The following is a 19,895-nucleotide window of genomic DNA, read 5'->3' as shown; positions in this document are numbered from 1 at the left end:
TGTGTTTTGCCTGGACACACAATCCTTGTAAAACATGGACATGTGAATAGCACTATAGATTATAAAAGGCACTACTGTATCTGTAAAAAAAACAGATACAACATGTCCTTGCAAAACAGACATCTGACTGAGGCCTAATGGAGAAGAGTATAGCTCTGTAGTACTGTAGTACAGAGGTGCCATAGGATGGCATAAAACCTCCTTACATTTCTGAAGGACAGAGCCATAGTGATTTTGTTTTAACCATAAAGACACAATGCTCTGTACTCTGCACATATAAGAAATGAAAACTTTGTAAAGAAAACTTTTTTACATATTAAATGGTGATCTTGTTAAATAGCTGCATATTATAGTTTTTACAGTTACCAGTAGTTACAATTATTTATGTTAACAGTATATACTAATGGCAACTGGGAAGCATCTGAAAGGGATGGAAAATTTGGCCAAGTTATTTCTTTTTTCCACTTTTTGCACTTTTTCTCTTCTGGGCTGATGGAGTTTTCTTTTCTTCCTGTAAGTGACTGGCCCCTACTTCAGCAGCAGGAATGTCCTGCTTTCCTTTCTCAGCTTCTAGAAGTTTTCGTCTGTATGCTTCCTGGCTTCTGAGGATCTGCTCTCTGGCTCCGTCAAGTGATATCTGCAAGGAAATTAAATAATATATTGTAATAAACAGATACCGTAATTCCCAGGCTGCTATGACATAGACATAGGCTGTGACAAAGAACGCCGGAGTCGCGTTCAAAACACTTTGCATTACCCTCCCCCCACCTCTCTATTTTTTCACAACAAGGATTATTTTAAAAAAATCTATTTTTCACATAAACACATTAGTTTTACCTGGAGCTGGACTTTCCTTTTGGTTTCTGCATGACAGACAACATTCTGAGCTGTCAATCCCACTGTGACAGCTACACTAGTGTGGAAATGCGTGTGTGATGCTAGTCACTTTTCACAGCTAAGCCATGAGTCAGAGTGGTCAAGGAGTCCAAGGTCAGAAGCCAGGAGGGTACATCATAAACAGAAGAAAGAGACAAAAGTGTAGTCGGGTAACGTTCCGAGGTCAGAGTACTGGGAGGATAACAAACCAGAGCTGAAGGCGTTAAACAGGTGGATGGTCAGAACGAAGTCCAAGATCAGGCAACAGATCAAGCATACAGACCTCAAGGCACAGGAAAGAACAAGGCAAAACCTCACAGGCTGAATGTACGTGTAGCAGAGTTCTGGTAGACACAGCTCAGATAAGAAGCATGGCAATCAACTGGAATAGTGAACACATGGAGACAGACGACACCTCATAGTCTCAGATTGGATAGCTGAGCTGTCATTCAACACATTGACAGCTCAGCATTCTCCTGAACCAGATTGGATGGCCAAGCTGTCAATCAAAGTACCGACAGCTTCAGCACACCACTATACCAGATTGGATGGCCGAGCTGTCAGTAACTGTATCCCAGACACACTGAGGGGTGGACCCGACCGTGACAGTACCCGCTCTCCTGGGGGCCACCGGACCCCCAGGCTTCCCAGGAAATTTTAGATGGCAGGCCCTGACCCACCGATCGGCCTTCACATCTTGAGAATGGACCAAGGGTCTCTCCTCTGGTCCGTATCCCCTCCAGTGGATGAGTTACTAGAGGGAATTACGGACACTCCAAGAATCCACAATCCTCTGAACCTCATACTCCAGTCCACCATCTACTGAAAGCGGAGTAGGAGGGGATGAGGGAGATAATTCAGAAGGGACATACTCCTTTAATAGGGAACGAAGACTAGTTCTCCTGTCACGTAGCCACAAAGTACCTTAAAATTTGTTCCAATGATTGATTTGTCCTCTGAGTCTGACCATTGCTTTCAGGGTGATAAGCAGATGAAAATGACAAGTCAATCCTCAATTTACTGTAAAAAGCTCTCCAAAATGTAGAGAGAAATTGTACTCCCCTATCAGACACAATGTTCAGAGGGATCCCATGTAACCTTACAATATGAGAAATAAGTAATCTGGAGAGTGTCTCTGCATTAGGTAATCCTGACAAAGGAAAAAAATTAGCTTGTTTGCTGAATCAATCAACTACCACCCAAATAGCAATCTTCCTATCAGATAGAAGCAAATCTGTAATGAAATCCATCGAAAAATGTGTCCATGGTATTTCAGGAATAGGCAGTGGAGCCAATTCCCCAACCGGCCTGCTAGGATTGACTTTGGCGTGTGCGCAGACTTCACAAGAAGATACAAAATCTTTAATATCATTATGCATGGACGGCCACCAAAAAAGTCTAACAATGGCTTTCCTTGTGGCAATAACCCCAGGATAACCACTTAAAACGGAATCATGATATTCCTGTAACACCCGCAATCTTAGGTACACAGGCACAAATAATTTTGACCCTGGGGAAGTGGAAGGTGCCAGTGACTGGGCTTTACGAATCTCCTCTTCCAGCTCCGAGGTTACCACAGACACCACAATACCCTGAGGAATAATGGAGGATGAAGGTTCTGGAGGAGAAATGTAATCTAGACTACGAGATAAAGCATCAGCTTTCACATTCTTAGACCCTGACCTGAATGTAATAGAAAAATTAAACCGAGAGAAAAACAAAGACCATCTAGTCTGTCTAGGAGTTAACCTTTTAGCCAATTCAATGTAAGCTAAATTCTTGTAATCCGTGATCACCGTAACTGGATGAACCGCCCCCTCCAAAAAATGCCTCCATTCCTCAAAGGCCAATTTGACAGCAAGTAACTCCCAATTCCCAACATCGTAAATTCTCTCCGCCCGTGAAAGTTTTTTAGAAAGAAAAGCACAGATGCAGATTAGTCAGAGTTTTGGGCCCCTGCGATAAGAATGTCCCACTCCGATCTAAGCATCGACCTCCACAATGAACAATTCCTGGAGATCAGGTTAGATCAGAATGGGTGCAGACATAAAACACTCTTTTAATCTTTCAAAAGACCTGATAGCACCCGGAGACCAAACCTTGAGGTTTACCCCCTTACGTGTAAGGTCAGTAAGTGGTTTGGCAATCTGTGAAAAGTCCTAGATAAATTTTCTATAATAGTTGGCCAATCCCAGAAAACGCTGCAAAGCCTTAAGATCACAAGGTTGAACCCAATCAATTATGGCCTGCACCTTCCCAGGGTCCATCTTAAACCCTTCTGCTGACAAAATAAACCCCAAGAAAGAGATTTGCTGCACAGAAAAAAAACACATTTCTCTAATTTAGCAGAGAGTCCTCCCTCAATCTCTGTAACACAGCACGGACATGTTCCTGGTGAGTGTCCAAGTCTGGTGAGAAAATGAAAATGTCATTGAGGTAAATCACAACAAATTTCCACTGCAATAAGAGAAAAGATCATTGATGAAAATTTGAAACACAGCAAGTGCATTAGATAATCCGAAAGGCATGACAAGGTTTTTAAACAGACCCTAAGAATTTAAAAATGCTATTTTCCACTCATCACCCTTCTGGATGTGCATCAAATTGTAAGCCCCTCTAAGATCAAGTTTAGAAAACTCCCTGGCCCCCAGAAGCTGATTATATAGGTCAGGGATGAGTGGAAGTGGGTAAGTATTTTTTAAGAGTGATCTTATTTAGTTCTCGGAAATCAAGGCAAGGACGGAGACCCACATCTTTCTTTTTAACAAAGAAAAATATAGCCACTATAGCGGAGGAGGAAGGACGGATATGACCCTTCCCTAAACTTTCATTAACATTCTTTTATGACGGTCCTCTCAGGCCCTGACAAATTGTAAAGGACTAGCTTTTGGCAACTTGGTGCTAGGAATAAGATCAGTAGCACAATCATAGGGACAATGGGGAGGTAGTATCTCCGCCTCTTTTTCAGAGAACATATCTCCGAAGTCCTTCAGGTATCCCGGAATATCATCCAGTCTAGCGGAGCATATCTGTACATTCTTTAGACATTTCTTATAACAATTGGGGCTCCATTTTACAATCTCCTTCTGACACCAATCAATAACTGGATTGTTGTGAGTTCATTTTCCCCTTCACCATCGATGTCTGATGAACTCCCTCTTCTGGTGAAGGAAGGTAGTGAGGCTGATTACCAAACACCTGAGCTGGTAGATGATGACTGGGTAACAGGAACTTCTGACTGGATATAAGGCAGCCGACGCCCTTCTGAGTCGCTGGTGATTTCTCTGCTGGATTCTTGGAGACCAGTCTGATTCCTGCTTCCCAAAGATAAGTTTTTGCTCTGCTATTGAACTTATTAGTTTTGTTTACCTTGTTTTTTGGAGTTCAGCCATCCCCGGTCGGGGGTGTGCTGAGTTCCATTTTTGTCTCTGATCAGTTTGTCTCTTTGCTTTGTCTTCAGAATTTACCTGAGTGCTGATATAGTCTTTTTGAAGTCCTAGCGACTTCAGGGCCTGTTTTTCCTATCAGTCGGTTGGGACATTTTTTGGTAGGGTTTTTTACGGATTGCAGACAGCAGCTTTTCTATCCTGTCCTTTTTAGTTAGCTTGGGCCCCATCGTTTGCTCAAACTATCTTTCTATCTGTGTTAGTGTTTTCATCTTGCTTCACCGTCATATGTTGGGGGCTGCCTTTTGCTTTGGGGTCTGCTCTGGGGCAGTTTAGATTTCCCCTTTCTTTCTTTAGGCCTATTTAGTTCTCCGGCTGTGATCGAGGGGTCTAGGGCATCGTAGGAACCCCCCACAGCTACTGTTAGTTGTTGTGGATAAGATCAGGGGTCTGCAATCCGATAGCTACCAACCTCTCCGGTTTTCTCGACTTAGCTTGTATTTTTGTTTTTTCCTCCTTCGGTGACTCATTCATAACACTGGATTGTGAATCTGAAACCTTGGAAACCCCAGTACCAATCCAGCAGGTAAATTATCCAACACAAAACAAGAGATGGATTCAGAGTGGAGTGCTCTCACTTAGAGAGTGAAATCCACCATTGCTCTCTTGACCAAATTATAAGCTAACGATGTCTTGTCAAGGGCTATGATTTGAACTGGTCTTTGTAAACTAACTTTGTAAGGGATTGAGCAGAATATCCCTTTATTGCCACCTCCCCTTTAAGGAGTTCCTATAGTAATATATACTACTCAGCCGCTGTCGCCGAACAGCACATCCCCGAGGGGGGTGCAGCCGCATATGCATGCGACGGAAAGGAACATCCACTGCAAAGTACTGTCGCTTTACAAAAAAAGAAAAAAAATTGCGCTTGTTGCGCCTCAAAATATTTTACGGAGGGACTGTTCTACGTCCCCATAATACTCATGCCCCACTCTGTGGGAAGAACACGGTTGGACGGCCAAAGTGAACGTGAAAAAAAAAATTGTTTTTGTTGGTTTTTTTGCTGGACCTGTTGTGCCCCTTCTGCTGGAAAAGACAGACTGTCTGGACGGCCTGGACCATATCTAAAAAAAAATGTGTGTGTTTTGTCGATGGGAAAGCCTGCTCTCTTTAAGGAAAGGGGGTGCTCTACCTCAGAAAGACTGACGGCTTTGAAAAAACGGTCCGTATTTTGTGAATATGTTATATCTAATGTATATATTAGTGGACTTAACCTGGAAGACTGAGCCGGGTTTGCATCTTCAGGCTTTAGAAAGTTTTATATGTATAGTGTAAATATTGAAATTGGTTTGGTCGGGACGACCAAATTTTAGGAAAGGAGGAATGTAAGGGATTGAGCAGAATATCGATTTAATGCCAACTCCTCTTTAAGGCGTTCTAATAGTAATATATATTGTAAATAATGTACAGATCTTATGATGTTTCGGTACTGCTACACTTCGGTGCACTACCTCCTCTTCATTGGTACTGCCACATTATGTGTTACCATGATGTAATATATTATATTAGATTGTATTGTATGTCGTATATTGATGCTTAGATTAGGGTAAGCCAGTGCATCCTTCGGTTTCAATAGTGGAGGGCACTGTTAGTATATAGTTCCATAGACTGGGTAAGAGTAGTTCTAGTGTAGGCCACTAGATGGGGGTATACAAGTGGGCCTTGTTAGGTATAGTTGATAGGTAGTTCACATAATGGTTAACTGTAGGAGGAGCTGCTATGGGAAGAGACAAAAGCCTAGTCAGGTAACGTTCCTATGTCAGAGTACTGGCAGGATAATGGATCAGAGCTGAAGGGGTTAAACAGGCAGATGATCAGAACGAAGTCCAAGGTCAGGCAACAGATCAAGTATACAGAACTCAAGGCACTGGAAAGCACAAGGCACAAACCTCACAGGCTGAATGTACGTGTGGTAGAGTCCTGGGAGACACAGCTCAGTTAAGTACCGACAGCTTCAGCACACCCCTATACCAGACTGGACGTCGAGCTGTCAGTAACTGTATCCCAGACACACTGAGGGGCGGAACCGTGACAGCATGCCTATTCAATGTGACCATGACAGATCACCTCATGAAGTACAATGCTTTAAAAATCCATCATTGCAGCCTACAAATAGGACCATCCGATTCAGGTGTCCATATTGGTCCTTAGTTCTTCTGCAGTTTAAGTAATATACTGGCTAATTGTAAAGAGAAAATAAAATAAGAGGGCGCCCCATGGGGCAGTTATCAAATAAAAAAAAAAAAGAAGAGAAAGTAGTTAATGAGGGGCAATAAAGAATGTGCCCACCTAAGATCCTTTGCATAAATATCCTGTGTTATCTTATTAATGGGGTTGTTCTCTTTCAATGAAGTTTCTTCCCGGCTGAAGTCTTTTTTTAAAAAACAAAAAAATAAACCACTCTGTACTTGCCTCCTATGCATCGATAGATGAGTCTGTCGATTTTTGTGCTGCCTGGCATTGGCTGTGTTGCTGAAATCACGATGACAGAGTGGCAACCACTCAGTAAGGCCGGTTTCACATTATCCTCCTTTAAGCTTTGCCTAATGCCGCACTTCTTCCGTTTAGCTCTCCCTACTTCTGCATGCATCCTGCTTACCTATCTTTAACATTGGTTACGCAGGACATGCGGATGTATGCGGACAAGTTGTTTTGACGTGCCCGCCGAACGCACAGAAACGTAACATGTAGGCACAATTAGGTATGCACAATTATGCAAAGAAACCTGTCATTCACTGGTAGAACTGCCCACTGGATTGAAAATCCTAGGAAGAGCAGAAGTTTAAATGATTACTACACAGGTTGTACTGAATATTTACTCGTAAAACTATATATCAATCTGCTCAGGACCCCCTGTTCTATAACATGGTGTCTGTGTAAAGGTGGAGAAGATGTCTGAACACCCTCTTTGAAGACTCATGAATGTAGATGTGGAGACATGGGGGTCAGTGGGTGCTCTCGTGCGCTGGCCCGGCTGTCTTTAGAAAGACTGCATGGACCAGGACTCATACCATTGAACGCCCATTCTCTTTCCCCATGGGCAGAACACTACTCAGACAACACAGGGTGAGGGTAAAACAGTGTGGCAAAAATTTATTGAACCACCAACACAATAGCCTACAGAACATTCCCAGCAAATACCCAAGATGGTGCAAATTACAGAGTCTCACCCTTCCGCTGATTCGCCGGGATTAGCGCTACTTCCATTGTTGTATACCCTCACCAGTGGCTTCCCACTTTTGGCAGGCCCCCACAGCAAGGATGTAACAACAAGTTCAGGAAGCTAACTGAGAGAAGAGAGGTATGTGGCCAGGTAAACCGATTGTCCCAACCTGGATTCTTTAAGATGTCTCTGGGGCTTCAGTGATGGTCAGTGAAGCAGTCCTGTGTTCTTCCAGCGGGGTCCATAGCACCCTAAGCTGAGATAGATCCTGAACAGTCACCCAACCAGAAGAAAAAGTCTCTTTATATAGTGAAATGTAACCTACTTTTAAATTTAACAAGTGTCCTTCAGTCTAGCAACACAGATAAGGGGAATGGTCATGAGATCAAGTAGCATTATTATTTAAACTATTTGCATAGAGTTTCCCTCTCTGCTTTAGAAGTCAACAAACTGGCTCCGTAACACAATGCATAATTAGCATATCAGCAAACATCATTGTCCAGTGGCAATGCCTTACTTTTTTACAAAGATAACAGAAGATAAAACTGTAGGAGATAATATTAGTGATCCCCATCGGAGCCGACCATCCCCACGCCATCCGTTAAAGTAGGTGGATCTTAGCCTGAGGGACACCGCCCGAAGCGTGAAAATTGGAGGAGTAGCAAAAGTCCCACCAACCTTGTTTCCATGTGCCCCCTGGTCTGGGCTGAAATCAATGGAAGAGCAGTGCGGTGCCTGACAGAAACCGGCTCTCAAGTGACCACCATGCCCGTAAGATATTTCCGCCGACACTTCGCGGAAGCACTGTGGCCAGAATGGGGCCCAGTGATCAAGCTCATGGCGGCCAACCACTTACCCATCCCAGTTGCAGGGGTGGTATGGATGAACGTAGAGGTCTGCGGAAGAGATGTGGGCATGAATGTGCTTAAAGATCTCGGGAGTCTTCTCTTCAATGAGACCCCAGAGCAGTTCATGCGACAATGGAGTGACCAGACACCTCATAGACGGGTCTTCCAACAGCTGATACGGACAGCACAGGTCCGAGAAGCATACTGCGCCGGGTAAGAACTTGGCAAGGTCATCGCACCCGCCTCCATCAATCGAGTGTTGCCCCCTGGACAGACCATGCTCTCCCTACCTGTCCGAACTGATATTCCCCTGGAGGGGGTGGAGGTACAAGTTGAACCCAGCAAAGGTAACCTGCTGCCATCGGAGATATTGGTCGCACTGACCTTGGCTACCATGCGGGATGGCACCGTCCTCGTACGCTGTGTTAATTTGGGGGAGACTGATGTAACTTTGCCCCCCAGGAGTGAAATTGCCCATATCCTGGGTATGCCAGACGAGCTAGTTCTATCTGAGACAGTACAGCTGACTGCAAAGTCAGAAGACCCGTGGCTGGTGACTGTCAAGGCAGAGGCAGCCCCAGACCCCAGATTGCGGCAGGAAGGGAGACGGATACTGAAACACATGCGGGCAGAGCTCTCAGAGCTGACTCCTCAGCAGGTCCACCAGGTGAAAGCCTTGTTAGGAAAATACCAGGAAGTGTTCGCCAAAGACAAGGATGACTTTGGGCGCACCACGGCCATCACCCATGAGATACCCACCGGGGATGCGGCACCCATCCAGGAACAGTATTGCCAGATAACCCCACAGATGTATCAGAAGGTGAAAGGGATGCTATCAGAGATGTTGAAGAAAAGAGTGATTCGTGAGAGTCAGAGTCTGTGGGCTGCCCCCATAGTCTTGGTGCGGAAAAAGGACTGATCCTTACGCTTCTATGTGGACTACCACCGGCTCAACGCTTGTATGGTGCGAGACTCATATCCATTGCCGAGGATAGAGATGTCCCTGTCGGCACTAGGGAATGCCCGGTACTTCTCCATGCTAGACCTGGCCAGTGGTTATTGGCAAGTACCCTTTTGTGCAATAAACAGGAACATACAATGGGGAAAGCGCCAGGAAGAAGCATTCCAAGCCCTGAAGAAGGCTTTGGCGGAGGCCCCAGTGCTGGTCTATGCTGACTTCACACAGCCGTTCAGCTTGCATACCGATGGCAGCCTACAGGGACGCAGGGCATTGCTTTCGCAGATGCAGGACGGGAAAGAGAGCATCATAGCATATGCCAGTCGTTCCCTACATGACTCGGAAAAGAATCCGGATAATTACAGTTCATTCAAGCTGGCGTTGTTGGCGCTGGTTTGGGCGATGACTGTGAAGTTTGCAGACTATCTGGCCGGCTAAGAAGTTCACGTGCATATGGATAACAATCCATTGGCTCATCTTGAGACAGCAAAGCTAGGGTCCCTAGAACAACGTTGGGTAGCCCGTATTGCAAAATTCCGGTACAGGATTTCGTATAAGAGGGGAGTGGAGAATACTCAAGCTGATGCCCTTTCTCGAGTGAATTATCGCAAACCAGCGCCCAGTCAGGACGAAGAGTTGGAGGCTTTGGAAGTCCCAGAGTTTGGAGAGACTGCCAGGATGGTGGCAGCAACGTGGAAAACAGTTCAGGAAAAGACCCGTGAGAGTTTGCTGGAGCAACCCCACAATGAGTGGGTCCGAATGCAGCAGGAGAGCCAGGAGATAGCCCAGCTGAGATGGTGACTCGCATCCAAACAGGTCTGCATCTCCTGAGAAGTTGCGAATGCTGCGTCAGTGGGAAAGGCTGCAGTTGCGAGATGGCATCCTGTATCGGAAGATATTCCTCCAATCGGAACTCAGTTTTGTCTGGCAGATGGTGATTCCCTCGTCTTTGATAGAGCAGGTGGCTACAGAAGCGCATGGAAAAGGAGCACACTTTGGCCCGGAAAAGACTTTCCAATGGTTGCAATGGCTGTTTTACCATCCCAATATGAGGAACATCGTGGAAAGAGCCTGCCAGCAGTGCCGGAGTTGTGAATTGGTCAAACCACCTGAACAGAGGGCTCCCACGGAGACAGTGAAGTCCTCTGGACCCTTGGACCTTCTGGCCATAGATTACCTGCCGATCGGGCCAGCGCATAAAGGCTATGAGCACTGTTTAGTGATGATAGACCACTTTTCTAAGTTTCCCGTATTGACGACTACAAGGGACCAGATTGCAGAGTCTGCCGCCTACGCACCCTGTAAGCATTTCATACATGTGCATGGGTTCCCCAAACGCATTCACTCTGATGAGGGAGCCTGTTTCCTCGGGAAAGTGATGGAGGAGCTGCACCAGCTGTATAAGATCAACAAGTCCCAGATAACTCCTTATCACCCACAGGAGCTTGTGAGAGGTTTAATCGCACCCTGATCCAAATGCTGCAAACTCTGGAAGGGGACCAGAAGTCACGATGGACTGAATTTGTCCCTGAATTGGTGTGAGCATATAACAATCAGAAACATAGCACCACTGGTTTTACACCCTACTCTCTGCTCTTCGGATGACCTGGGAAAGAGTTGGCGGAGTTGGAGTTAGAGCCCGAGGAGGACTGCCCACGGACGTGGGTGTACTCCTGAGTTCAAGAACATCGGCATTGGTGGCTGACTGTCCAATGGCTAGTGCAGAACCGGCTGCAAGAGTTGGAACATTCTCAGACCACCCCTCAGAAGGGGACAGCTCTACGGCCTAGAGACTGATTCTTAGTGAGAGAAAAGCATCCACACAACAAATTGGAGTACTGGTGGGAGAAGAGCCCATACAGGGTGAAGCGGCGACTTGGTGACAAAGGTCCCATCTATGAGGTTCAGCCAGAGATGGAGGAAGGGGCTCCCACTCGCACTCTGCATTGAAATATGTTGCGACCATGTTTGTCTCGGGATCCTGAACCAGTGCAAGTGGCTTCAGCGCCCCCACAGGCCGTTCCATTGGTAGATGTTGATGTTGAAGATGAGGAAGACTCCCAACTTCCCCCCAGGGGATACAGAAACAGGGCTGGTGCCAGAAGTTACCAACATGCCGGAAGTGACCCCAGCTCCCATCCTTCCTGCTACAACTGACCCCGCTGCTCCTTCTGATTTGCGGCGCTCTGAGCGCTCAACGGCTGGTGTATCCCGTTTGCTATAATCAAAATCAGTTCATCTGGCAGCAGATTGTGCAGGGATTGGAAGATTGTCAACGAGAACTTCAGAAACTCTCACCCGTGGAATGGCGAGCACAAAGAGAGGGGGAATGTAAGGGGGGTGATGCACAAGAAGAAGCAGAAAGGGGTTACTTCCTTTGCTCCGTGTCCGGAACCATATAGCTGCGAAGTAGGGTTGCCAGGAGGAAGACTTTTGGACCTGGACCGACTGCATTATGGACCTGTGAGTAACAGTGGGGAGCAGGAAGTTGTGCTGGACAGGAAGGGGTGCAGGCAGAGGGCGCAAAGTCAGAGTGCGCTCAGGGCATAGCAGCTTGCGCAGGAGAGAGAATAGGAAGCAGCTGCACGCAGGGGAGGAGGGAGCTCTCCCAGCCAGAAAGATAAGACAGGAGGACATGACATACAGACTGCTGCCTGTGAGTATGGTGAAGTGAAGCCCCCACTGATTAAGGGAAGATATTCGACTGACAGTGCAGAGATGGAGACCCGTGCGCGCAGCCCTGGTGTGCACAGTGACAGGTAAGAGCCCCTGATTCCAGCAGAGAGACTTAACAAGAGCCGGTTAGTTTGAAAGCAGAGACTCAGAGCAGGGGAGACCCAGTCAGTCCCAGTGTCCCCGTGCCTACCATCTTAGCCCTGGAGATCCCGGTTACCATCTAACAGAGACTACAGCGTATACAGTGACTACAGAGACTACAAATGCCGCTGCTGATGGCGCCGATGATGTAGAAGACGACCCTTCAAGCAAGATTTCTTCAGGCTGATAAGTTTCACGAATACCCGTTAATTACCATTATCTGCCTTGACTGTTTGATAACTTTGCCTAATTGTCATAAACCGTTATTTCATCATTCTTTTGCCAGTTTAACCCCCACTGGTTCCTCCGTGCGAGGAGGTTTAGACCCTTGTAAATAAAACCCTTTAACTTTTGGTCTGTCTCTGTTCCGTGGTGACATACCAAGCACCTGCACGTTATTACAAGGGTACCAACAATTTTGTCCAGCCCATTTTTGGTGTTTAGTGTGAAATTATGTCCAATTTGCCTTTTTTTCTCTTTGTTGTGTTGTTCCAATATACACATGTTTATTTCCTTTGTGTATAACGACACGTGTAATTTCAATAATATTCGGGGAGAAATACTTCATTTTCTGGAACAATTTCAAGGGTGCCAACACATTCGGACATGACTGTATATAAAAAATAATACAGATAATGAGGATTATACCCAGTAAACAGGACCAGAGTAGTACTGTTCAGTGTATATATACAAAATAATGCACTGACTGAGACCATGACAGTAATACAGACGAAGAATTCAAGTATTTACCTACAACCTATTGTATATTGTTTCAAGACCAACTAACAAGAATTTATTTTATTAATAATGCCTGGCTCATTCTTCATGACAAAAAAGGGCCACAACTTGCTCCAAGATATGGCAGCATGCAGTCTGAGAGTGACAGCAACTCAAACGAACACATGTGCAAACACCAGTATAGCGTGTTTAGGTATGCAGAAGTAACCATTGGCCAGTCTCGCCCCTTACACCTGCAGATTGGACTGCATATTCATGGTGACAGATTCCCTTTAATTGAAAGGGAACAACTGCATTAACTAAAATGCAGGATTTAAAATGATGGAGGAGCTAATGCTGTTCAGATCTTGCACCAGACAAGTCTGTTGGGGTAGTCTGGTGGCCAGATATCAAAATTTCATTCAACAATGTTGTGTGTCCCACAGAATGATGCCTGGAATAAAAAGCTGAAAAAATGAGAAGAGCATGAAAAAGTATAGTGACTAGAATTGATGTATTTTGACATCAGTTATATCATCAGTTTAAATTAGAAAAATGGTGCCTGATGCTGATAGATATAAACCTAGCCTTAGGCCAGGTTTACACAAGTGAATGTCACAGTTTGCATACAAACCGCAATGCCTGTTCTGGTGGCAGGTCTCCTGACATGAATTTACAACTTTATATGTGTTTATGAAGCAATAAGATAGGGTCAGGAGGCCAGTGGTCAATTTGGGCATTGTAGTGCATAAACAGACCATGAAATAAGCTTGTGTGAACTCGGCGTTGGACATACAGTATGTGCTAATGTCAGGCACAATTCTGTTTTATAGCAAGCAGAAATCAAAGTCATCAGTGGAATTAGGATCAGTTGTTCCTGCATGTTTCCCTCAAATTGTAATCCCAATAAAAATATACAACTCCAAAGTTACAATTTACAGTAAATTCAATCATCCATTCTGAAAGACATGGTTTTTACCTGCAAATCTTCATACGTTTGTAGAACTTTCTGTTTTTGCAAATTTCTGGCATTTTGTTCTTGTTCTCTTTGCTTTAAAATCTCTTCTTTAAGCTGCCGAAACTGTCGGATTTCCTCTGCTTTCTGCATGGCCTGCTGCTGAATGACATGCTCATCTCGGAGAACTGGTTCTGACTGTCTGCTTCTGATAAAGTAGCATGGATACTAGTATCACAACTGTGTATATATCCGGAAGATCCAGTATAACTACACAGACTTATTACAATTTCATGCAATGACAGCTTTAATTTAATATGAAAATATAAAATTATCTCATGTATTAAATAAACAATACTTTGCTAAGGCTTCCGCTACGTTTACTGATCCCTTGTCTGATCACATATTGTACTGAAGCACTTTCCTGTGATATATGGTTTATCACAGGTAGAATAGAGACATCCCACTGGAGTAGTGTGTGATATCTAGCTGCAATAGATTTCCATAATGAAAGAACATATTATAGCAATGAAACACTGGGAATTATTGAGAATGGGAATCTGACATAACACTGAACACAGTGCCAGTGTGGATAGGATTTTGAGTTTCATTTTCATTAACAAAAATCTCTGATTTGTACAAAAGGTGTCTGAACAATCTATAGAATCCCAAATCGTTAGACTTTACCAATGTGATCCTGTCACACAAGTTTTATTTGTATAGGGAAACCTCCTAAAAATGCCATCTCTGGCCCACTGGTTATCGCTGATCGCGCGAGAACGTCCTGGACTGTTTCTCGTCGTCAACTTCCTGCTGGGCTTCCTGCTGTGGAGACGAGCGGCGCGTGGACGCGGGCGGGAGGACGTCAGGATCGCCGCGTCTGACAGGTAAGTAGCGACCCCCGAACCCTGCGATGTCGCTGGTGAGATCTGCCTGTGTGGCAGCTCACTAGCGACCACTTAGCGATGCACCAGCGATCCTGACCGCGTCATATCGCTGGTCGGGATCGCTGGTGCATCACTAAGTGTGACAGTACCTTAAGAGTACTAGCCCCAAGCTACAAAAGCTTATTGTCTCAGATTGTTTAATTTCCCATTCATTGTGTATATAAGCACTTAGAAGACATATGTTCACTGTCTTGTATGTAGATCGTCACAAAACACTGAGTGATTTCAAGGGTTTTGTTCTTGTTTATTATCTGCAACCTACTACACATATTGGTTGGATATTGCCAGTTACTCTATATAATGCCTCTATAAATAATCTGCTTCTTACCTAATAAAAGGAGATAAATCCAAAGGTTCCAATTCTCCTTTCAATGTCAGCCCTTCTTGTTTAGATGACTGAGCTTCTTGGATTTTTGAAGTCAAGCCTGCAAGAAAGAGATATGTGTAATTTATTATTATCAGAGTGATAGTATTCCGTATTCTGTGTTTAGCAAACTAATAATATCATATGCAAACATACAAATAATAATAATAAAAAAGAATTAAAAAAAGAATTAAAAACTAGGACACATACATGGAAATAATTTCTAAATTAAAACAAACATGTTTAGGAAAAGCGAGGAGCAATCTATATTGCAGGATGGGGCTGAGAAGAGTATTGTACCGAAAGATTAGCCTGAATGTACAGGAGCTGAGATGTGCAATGTATTACCGGATGGGAATGAGAAGAGTGATGTACTACAAAATGGGTCTGACCTCCAAGGGTGGACAAAAGTGCCAAACAGCAGGCAACTGAGGAAAAGAGACAATACCTGCATTGGAACCGCAATCTCCAACAGCAGCAAACAGCTGCTGATCCTCACATACAGTGTACAGAGGGAAGAAACAGGGCTACACTTGCTCTGAAATAGGGACACAGAGGAGGAGTTATGGGGTGGGATTGGGTGAAAGAAGAATAAGACTAACGGGAAGAGTAGTTTTTGACATGGGTCTTGGAAAACCCCTTTAGTAGTGTATTCAGTGTTATATGATGCTGTGAGAGCACTATTTATATTTTACCTATCCTGACTTCATTTTAGTTTCTTTCTATATGTATTTATTTCCTTCCAAGATGGAGTCTATGATCACATAAGGAAGCTAAGGAATGTCTTTGTGTAAGGGACTTAGAAAAAACATAGGAAAGTGAGAGAAATGACACATAAAAGCTAGGCGGACACCTAGACCACAAGCTGGATGTCAATAGTGTTAACTTAACCAATTATAAGTATGTATGCTAATGACAGCACATAGTTAGAAATAAGATGAGCCCATTATATTGTTACAATGCATGAATACTAATAACCTGTATAAGATGATGTTAGGAGTTAATAAAGAAGAGATCTGCGTGGATTCTTAATGTATTAGAGTGGCTCTTCTGTGCACGTATTTGAAATTAACAATTTAATTTGAAACAGGCACGACGTCTCAGAACGTCCCTAATTATGTGTCGATGCAAACCTGGCGAAACGAACAGGGACCCAATAGTTGAAAGGACCGCTTGATCCAAACATTTTGCTGGCGCTTAGACAGACATCTAAGGGCAGCTGCAGCAAGGTAAGAAGTTTTATTCTTGCGCTACCTGAACTTGTCGTTTTGTCTTAGCCTCGGTGAGTTTGTGGAAGTTGGTCCACAGGTCACTTGATCTGTTCATAGTAAGTGGGTTCATTATTGTTAGACAAAAGAACCCTGATGAGACCTTGTGTACTGTGTTGAGTTCCTGTGCTGTCTGTTGTATGGGAAGGGTGGATTTAGCATTTCACTGATCATTTGTATGTGAGGTTGGATTGTAATGATTAGTTGATTGTACCAAGTGGAGCCGCCATTGGTGATTGTCGGCAGTAGTCTCTTGTATTGCTAAAGAAACCCACATGGTTTTGGCTCCTAGATATAGGGGGTCGATGGTTTTTGTCTGACTTATATATAGATTTAAGTTTGGCATGTTGTGACTGAAGGAAGCCATAGCGTGTTTGGTAGATGTCCCTGCTGGTCTGCCTTTTTAGTCCTGTATTCCTGTTTCCCAGGAGAGAAACAGAAGATGGGTAAATCTGTTCGGTAAGGAACAGATGGAGCATGGTATAACTGCTGCTGAATTCGTGAAATAAAAAGAATGGAAAAATTTGTGCAGAAAATGCAAAGGTTTTGTGCAGTGTCAGGGTGTCCACCGGGTGGCAGACTTAATAAGGGTTTCTGGAAGTGTATTGAAGGAACATAGAGGATGTGTAAACAATGCTGGCTTGTGAGACCAGGCTGAGATATGATGGAAAAAAGACCCTCTGTGTAATTAGAGGTGAGGCGAAGGGAGAAAAACAAGTTGATAAGCTTTTATATGTGAAAATATGAAACAAAGATGGTGCTGATCGCCCTGCCGCTGCCAGTTTGTCTCCACCTGCTTACATTTTTCCTGAAGAATGGACATGTTGTGTATGTGGGAACCAAAATTTAGCTTGGGTGGAGACCTATCGTGTATGTGGTGCCCTCTGTTGGCACATAGGAACTATTAAACTTTCTACTCCTAAGCCAGGATTGTATCCTTTTGTTATGCCCCCACAATCGATTTGCATAGTGTGGCCAGTGTCCCAAATGCTACACCCCCATAAGTCTTGACGATGCCCCTATGAACATCGTGCCTGTACTGGATGGCACCAAATTCCCCTTAGGCCCTGCCTTGCCCTCCAGCACCTTCCCTGACAGAACCCAAAATGGATGGAGCAATTATATGTCAGTCTTTTGCTGCCATCTGAGACTCAATAGGACAATTAATAAGGGAGAGCAGCTCACCTTAACCCCTGCTGATCGCCCACCCTCAATGCTCACCCAGCTTGCTACCACCAGACCACACACCCCAGTCTAGGGGACCCGATACTGTAGAGCCCCAGAAGGGTGTGCAGCATCCATGGGATCCTAGTGAAATGCTGGCCATGATGAGTAGAATGCCAGACCCAGGAATGTTTCCTATGTCGTTTGTTACAGAGGTTAATAAAAAGAAAAATAGTATTGCTTTCTGCTGTTGCTGATGAGATTTAGAGGACCTGGTCTTAGTAGAGGAAGCTCACTCCTTCTACCCCCTTGTGGCAGGGGCAATAGGAGCCCCACCTGCAGATGATACTTCAGTAGGTTTGGGGAAGTAGTATATAAGAAAACTCACCTAGTGGGGTCAGGACAGGTTAGCCTCCCAGTCAGCCATCCTTCATGAAAACCAACAGGATGATACAGAATCATAGAATCGTAGAGTTGGAAGGGACCTCCTGGGCCATCTGGTCCAACCCCCTGCTCAAAGCAGGATTCGCTAAATCATCCCAGTCAGATGTCTGTCCAGCCTCTGTTTGAAGACTTCCATTGAAGGAGAACTCACCACTTCTCGTGGCAGCCTGTTCCACTCATTGATCACTCTGTCAAAAAGTTTTTTCTAATATCTAATCTGTGTCTCCTCCCATTCAGTTTCATCCCATTGCTTCTAGTCTTTCCTTGTGCAAATGAGAATAAAGTTGATCCTTCTACAATGTGACAGCCCTTCAGATATTTGTAGACAGCTATTAAGTCTCCTCTCAGCCTTCTCTTTTGCAAACTAAACATTCCCAAATCCTGCAACCTTTCCTCATAAGACAGGGTTTGCAGACCGGTCACCATTCTGGTCGCTCTTTTCTGAACTTGCTCCAGTTTGTTGATGTCTTTTTTAAAATGTGGTGCCCAAAACTGGACACAATATTCCAGATGAGGTCTGACCAAAGAGGAGTAGAGGGAAATAATGACTTCACGTGATCTAGACTGTATGCTTCTGTTAATACATCCTAGAATTGCATTTGCCTTTTTTGCTGCTGCATCACACTGTTGACTCATATTCAGTCTGTGATCTATTAGTATACCCAAGTCTTTTTCACATGTGCTGTCACTTAGCCCTATTCCTCCCATTCTATATATGCTTTTTTCATTTTTATTGCCCAGATGTAGTACTTTGCATTTCTCCCTGTTAAAAACCATTCTGTTAGTTGCTGCCCACTTCTCCAGTTTATTTAAATCTTTTTGAATCCTCTCTCTCTCTTCTCTAGTATTAGCTATCCCTCCTAGCTTTGTGTCATCAGCAAATTTAATAAGTTTACCCTCAATTCCTTCATCTAAATCGTTGATAAAGATGTTGAACAATACAGGGCCCAGGACAGAGCCCTGTGGTACCCCACTTGAGACATTCTTCCAACTGGATGTGCAGCCATTTACGACCACTCTTTGGGTCCGATCACTAAGCCAGTTATGAATCCACCTAACAGTTGCCTTGTCCATTCCATACTTAGTCATTTTTTCAATAAGGATTGTATGAGAGACTTTGTCAAATGCTTTGCTGAAGTCAAGATATACTATATCTACAGCATTTCCTTGATCCACCCAATCAGTGATACCGTCATAGAAGGAAATTAAGTTAGTCTGACATGACTTATTAGTTACAAACCCATGCTGACTCTGTTTGATCACTTCATTCTTATCCAGGTATTGACATACATGCTGTTTAATAATTTGTTCAAAGATCTTTCCTGGTATAGAAGTCAGACTCACCGGCCTAAAGTTGCCTGGGTCCACCTTCTTCCCCTTTTTGAAGATAGGAACAACATTTGCTCTTCTCCAGTCTTCTGGCACTTCTCCTGTTCTCCAAGAATTTTCAAAGATTATGGAGAGGGGTTCAAAAATGTCTTCTGCTATCTCCTTCAGTACTCTGGGGTGTAATTCATCTGGACCTGGAGACTTGAATTCATTTAGGTTAGCTAAGTGTTTCCTCACTATCTTTCTGTTTATAGATATCCTGGATTCTTCTATTCCCTTAATAGGACAGTGAATAACAGTTGATGTTGCATTTCCTTTCTGAGAGAAAACAGATGCAAAATAGGAATTTAAAAGTTCAGCCTTCTCAACATCCTGTCTTACCATTTCATCATTTTCATCCTGTAAAAATCCTATAGCATCTTTGACTTTTCTTTTACTTTTGACATATCTCCAAAATCCTTTATTATTGCTTTTGACATCTCTTGCAAGCCTCAATTCATTTCCAGCTTTAGATAATCTGATTTGTGCCCTGCAGGTTCTGCAGACAGCATTATATTCTTCTTTAGATATGCCTCCCTCTTTCCATTTTATAAACATTT

The 19,895-nt window shown here is 44.1% G+C and overlaps 1 protein-coding gene across 1 annotated transcript in view; it reads right to left on the bottom strand.

Annotated features, from left to right (window-relative positions):
• Positions 1–290: 290 nt before the first annotated feature.
• Positions 291–19,895, bottom strand: part of ADGB (androglobin) — a 463,044-nt gene continuing 443,439 nt past the window's right edge. Inside the window, exons 33-35 of the mRNA XM_073557676.1 lie at positions 15,056–15,152; positions 13,805–13,988; positions 291–637 (exon numbers count right to left, since the gene is read on the bottom strand). Coding sequence (XP_073413777.1) covers positions 449–637; positions 13,805–13,988; positions 15,056–15,152 — 470 coding nt within the window. The 3' untranslated portion in view covers positions 291–448. The remainder of the gene's footprint in view (positions 638–13,804; positions 13,989–15,055; positions 15,153–19,895) is intronic.

This window comes from Dendrobates tinctorius, unplaced genomic scaffold (genome assembly GCF_039654945.1).
Source record: "Dendrobates tinctorius isolate UK_male_01 unplaced genomic scaffold, ASM3965494v1 ptg000250l, whole genome shotgun sequence".
Taxonomy (NCBI): domain Eukaryota; kingdom Metazoa; phylum Chordata; class Amphibia; order Anura; family Dendrobatidae; genus Dendrobates; species Dendrobates tinctorius.
This window is presented reverse-complemented; position numbering and strand designations above follow the sequence as displayed.